Source organism: Babylonia areolata, chromosome 21 (assembly GCF_041734735.1).
Source record: "Babylonia areolata isolate BAREFJ2019XMU chromosome 21, ASM4173473v1, whole genome shotgun sequence".
In the NCBI taxonomy this organism is placed as follows: domain Eukaryota; kingdom Metazoa; phylum Mollusca; class Gastropoda; order Neogastropoda; family Buccinidae; genus Babylonia; species Babylonia areolata.
This window is the reverse complement of record NC_134896.1, coordinates 45575251-45580956: the sequence shown is the minus strand read 5'-3', so window position 1 is coordinate 45580956 and position 5706 is coordinate 45575251. Positions and strand designations below refer to the sequence as shown.

The 5706-nt window shown below is 37.3% G+C and overlaps 1 protein-coding gene across 1 annotated transcript; it reads left to right on the top strand.

Moving 5' to 3' along the window:
- Positions 1-1677: 1677 nt before the first annotated feature.
- Positions 1678-5357, top strand: LOC143296023 (uncharacterized). Its single transcript, XM_076607764.1, has one exon. The coding sequence runs from the start codon at positions 2423-2425 to the stop codon at positions 3416-3418; it is 996 nt and encodes a 331-aa protein (XP_076463879.1). The 5' UTR covers positions 1678-2422; the 3' UTR covers positions 3419-5357.
- Positions 5358-5706: the final 349 nt, after the last annotated feature.

Below are 5706 nucleotides of genomic sequence, written 5' to 3'. Positions count from 1 at the left end.
TCAAATCGGCACTGACGAATTCCAATGGCTTGGAGAAGAGATAGTTTTGTGGCGCCGAAATGCCGTCAGACATTTCGTACCATCGCATGCCTATAACTTAGGTGTACACGGAAAGCAGTACACGAGAAGAAGGCTTAATCATTTACATTTTAATGCACATTCTAAATTCCACGGCAACTATATCGATTTATAGAAAACGAAGGTATTTTGTATGTTTCAACTGAGTGGATTTCGAAGATCGCGCCAAAACTCATTCACATAAATATTAGTTTAAAAAAGTTATAGGCTTTCTGGCCAAATGATATCATTACAGTTGAGAAGTATGATCGTTCTGAAGTTCCATAACACAAAACTATAATCTCATCTATAAGGAAGTGTTTATAATTTAACAAATTGATGAAAATCATCATACGGTTCCCTGTAAAGGGAGATAACTTGTGACCGATTTACAACTTCCTTGGTAACCTTCGGCGAGTCACAAAAATCGTCTGCTAAGCTGGCCCAACGAAGATCGTAGCCAACCCGGCTACAATGGCATACCCAATGTCACTGTGACTTACTTTCAATTCTACTTTCAATTCGAGAGACTTACTTTTCCATGTTTGTAAAATAATATGGCTTTGTTCATCACACTTCTAGCCCGCACTTCCCACAAGCAAACCGTGCTGCCGAGTCGGCTGTGAAAAGAAACTCCTTATCCAGGCTGATCCTGATGTGGCACTGTTGCTGTACAGAACAACACCACACTCAGCCACAGGGATCAGTCCCTCAGTTGCTCTAATGGGGAGACAACTCTGCATCAAAGTAACAGTGCTGGACAAGAATCTTCAACCAGTAAACCACGATGACAAAACTATTCGCCTCGCTGATTCGTTCATTTATTTATTTATAGTCTGTTCATTTAAGATGATGATATTAGACTGAAAATAAATGATATTATTATTATCATTTGGATTATTATCATTTCTATCATAATGAAAATTGTTAGTATTCAGTTAATTAGAAATCGACATTTCTGTATATTCGAATGAAAAGGAGGGGGGGAGGGGTAGGGGAGGCAAGGAGGAGGGGACTAAGAAAGAAAGAGAGACCGACAGACAGACAGACAGACAGAGAGAGAACAAAAGAAGCTTACAAAAAATACTACAAAGACATGGAGCACGTGATTTGCCACTACACATCGCAGAAGAAATGGACTGATTACAGCAGAGTTGCTGGTCCAGCAGATTCTAGTGGCAGATCTTACATCATCACTTCTTCATGTGGAACCTTCAGACGAAATCGACAACATCTTCAGAAAGTTCCAGAAGTGCCGAGCACTTTTCCTGAACCTGACATTGACTTACCTGAAGATGATGTCTCAGAACAAACTGCTTCTGAGCCCACCAGTGCATGCCCCTGCCCCGCCAGCGGCCAAAAAGTGTCAGGATATGGACGTGTGATCAAACTTCCAACCAGATACATTAAGGAACAATGATCCAACGTGCACCTGTGTTGATTTTGTTCTTCATGCTGCATTAACATTTTACTTTTTGTTTTTGCTTGTTTGTTTGTTTTTTAGGACAAGGGAAAGCTATTTAAGATACTTTTGAGGGGGGGGGGGGGGGGAATTGGATGCGTTTCAGTGCCGTGGTGATGGAATTCCAGCTTCAACCTGCTAAGGTCCACGGACTTGAATATAATATGTATATAACATGTAATGGGTTCGTGGCCAGGTTCAGAGAAATCAGCACCGAAAAAGGGAGATAACGCTCAATTTGTTTGTGAATTAACACCATGTTTACCCGACAATGGCTGATATTTTACTTTGGTATTCTTGAGTAATACTTATTCACAACAGTGTGTGACTGGGCCTTATTATTGACAACTGATCGTTTGCATTTGTACAGAAACTGACAGTGACAACGATTCAACAACGTCTTGAATCATGTAATTTATAACGACAGGGGGATGTATCAATAGCCGGCTAGGCTCGCCTACAAAGTACCCCCATCAAAGACAGTGCATAGAACGGGAGATAAGAGCTTGACGTCTTCATACCCCACGGTATGAAAATTATTGTCGATACAGTGCACAAAACTGTGGAGTGATGTTTAAAGGAATGTCAGATACTGAAGGCACATTTCAGATTTTATATCGAATTTATGCACGTTCACATGATGAAATAGCATAGATCATGGAAGTTGGTTTTTGTAAAGTTCTGTTAAATCCCAGGAGCCGATTTTAATACGTGGGGGGCACAATGGAAATGTCAATTGTAGTTTGGAAATAATCATGAGGGCAGTTGCTCAATACTTTGTATAATTTTATAGTTTGACTTTGAGAGTGTTAACCTGGTGCCCTCCAATTAGTATTACAACTTTCTGTTATTAACACATTGCCAGCATGTGTTCTTGTCAACAGTAACAGAGAGGACATAAATATGATTATGTCACACCTGCAACTGTTTAAGAGAGCAGGAGCGAAGGAGTCAGATGTATTTGCTGATTCCGATTGTCTCCCAGAAACACCAGACAATTTTAATATGAGGAGATTCAATAGAGGTAAAAAGTTTTTTCAGGACAACATCTTCTCCTGTACATGTGCCATGCTGTTTTCCTTGATCAGTGGACTGAGTGTGCACAGACTTCTCGATCCCCTTGTCTTCACACAACAGTCCAACACACCACAGAAATCTTTCCGTCGCTATTTGAGAACGTTTAATCATGTTCTTCTCTGGCATTTTGGTGATGTGTGGGATCCATCATCCAAAGCACACAAGTCAATCGCAAATGTGCGTACAATGCACAGTTCTGTGCACATTAAGATGATGGAAAATTCTGGCAGTAATGCAGACATACAAGATGTTCCTGTGTCACAGTATGACATGTCACTTGTTCAGTGTGGTTTCATGGGAGCCATTGTAATGTATAGCAGCCATTTGGGCATCAGATGCACTGTGTCAGATCTTTCTGACTACTGTTATTTTTGGTATGGTATTGGATACCTCCTTGGCATCAAAGATGAGAACAATATTTGCAGAGGTGATGTGCATGAAATATTAAACATCTGTAAGGAAATTGAAGGTGATATCCTCCTGCCAGCACTTCGGGACCCACCGAGAGATTTTCATCCAATGGCAAAGGCTTTGACTGATGGGATAAACTTGATACTGCCCTGCTCCGTGTTCAGTGTGGAAGCTGCAGTAGGAGTTTTGCTTTCCGCCATGGGAGTGTCCTTGCCTAGTTTATCATTTGTGGACTATTTACGCTTGGTTTTCCTGAAGACAATGTTCCTCTTTGTGATGTATGTGCCTTTCTGTCGTTCCCTTTTGAATAAACTACACATTCAAGGCTTGAAGAATCTCATGCAGAAATTTCTCAGGAATGAAGAAATGACATTTAGTCATTCAGAGACAAGAAATCAAGTTCACTGTTAATCATCACTATAATGTATATATTACAATGTAGTGATTATTTGCAAAACTAATTCAGCCCCAGAACATTAGCATTGAAAAGAACTGTGGAGAAAGATAGGAAAATTAATAACGTTATCTTTCAACACAACTTTGGAAATGGACATGTCTCCTTATCTCAGTGTGAAGCAGTGACTACCCTAAGTAATTATACACAGGGAAAGATCTGGCAAAAAATGATCTTAAACTAGTTAAAGACTGGGGATGGGTATCTTTAACAAATACTACAAACTTTCGGCCATGTGCCTTGTTTTAGGATTTTGTAACATTATCAGTGATGTGATTAACATTGATCAGGTACTTGGTGGGTTTCATTAAAGGGAGAAGAGTGTTGACCCTGAAATGACTTGCTGATAATGTCATTGACCAACCCAACTGAGCTGTAAATTAGATTATCCAAAGTTGCTTATGGTTGCCAATTTATCGCAGGCATTTAACCACATAAAGATTTCATGCTTGAAGCTTTTAGAAAGTTTGTTTTTGTTTTGGTTAAAAGGCTTTGGTTAAAATAAGGAAAACAACTTACTGAAAATTCACACTTTTGATCTACAGTGGTATATTCTAGAGTGGTATATATATCTCCATGCCATTTTCTCACTTTTTGGCTGATAATTCTGGATATTGATTTCTGACTTGAAACAGAACTTTCTGCTGTTTTTAAAAAAACAAACAAACAAACAACAAAAAACAAAAACAAACAAACCGCAGTTGAAGGGTTAATGACATGAAAAAATATTTTTAAAGATCAAACACTGGAAGATGGAAAGTAATATACACATTTGAAAGAAATTTTTGAAACTGGACTGTATGCTGTTGAGACAGGAATGCCATAATCCATTAAATGCAGAAAGTACCTGTAAAAAGTATTATATAATATTACATATAAATTATAATACATATTACATATTTCTTTGTGTGAAATTTTGGCTGCTCTCCCTGGGGAGAGTGTGTCACCACAGTGAGGCACCACCTTTGATTTTTTCTGTTGTGGTTTTCTTATAATTTATGTTGCAACTTACTGGAAGGGTTTTTACTTTTTCAGAAATTGTGTTGTCATACTAGTATTTTTCTATTTTTCATTCCGCCCATGATTTTCTTGCTGTCAGGTAATCAATATCTATGTCTGTCTAGGTAGATAGATAGATATATAATGTTGTACACACACACACACACACACACAGACTTTACGTACACTACATTGTTTCAAAGAAAAAAAAGGAGAAAAAAAAAAATATATATATACATATTCAGTCCCTTCTGCTATTTATTTTTTATTTTATTTTATTTTTATTATTTTTTTCTCAAGGCCTGACAAAGCGCGATGGGTTACACTGCTGGTCAGGCATCTGCTTGGCAGATGTGGTGTAGCGTATATGGATTTGTCCGAACGCAGTGACGCCTCCTTGAGCTACTGAAACTTAAACTGCTATGCCTTTACAGTGTCGAGTTGTCTCCTTCGAGTTCGAACTATGTGTACTTGATCCAACGTCACTACATCCTCACAATGTTTGGTTGGTTTTTTTGTTTGTCATATAAGCCCATATGTAAAGAGGATTATAATTATATATCACCATCACAGTCTATCTGCCTTCTGTCTCAGTGTCTGTCCCACTATTTGAATGCATAATATAAATCTATGCTAAGATTTTAGTTCTTTTATGTTTATCTTTTTAGAATTATATTTTACACAGTTAGAAGTTGTCACGTCTTCTGAATTTTATGCAAATGTGAGTTGATCAGTCCCTTAAGCATCGAACTATATAGTCTTTCAAACAGGAGCTGACCTGTTTGTCATGCATTAAAAATGAACTGAACAAGACATTCCATGCTTTGGAAATTAATTTCCTGACCGGATGACTGATGACTCCAAAATATTGAAGATCTTGTGAACTCGGATACTTTCTCATTTTATATATATATATATATATATATATATATATATATATATATATATATATATATATATATATACACACACACACACACATATATACACACATATATATATATATATATATATATATATATATATATATATATATATATATATATATAAAGAGAGAGAGAGATAACACAAGATAAATCCTGGACTTGCTGGCACCACTCCATGAAAATCATTCCACAGGAGTAGATTATCGGAAGAGAACAACAAAAAATATACAATATATACAGTCATCATGGGGGCCAACATCCAGGGTCATTTTCCAGAGAAAATGAATTTGTTAAAGTTTACCATGGATACACACACAGAC

Bases quoted from the DNA above. Each gene is read 5' to 3' on its own strand.
- LOC143296023 (XM_076607764.1), top strand. From the start codon at position 2,423: ATGATTATGTCACACCTGCAACTGTTTAAGAGAGCAGGAGCGAAGGAG.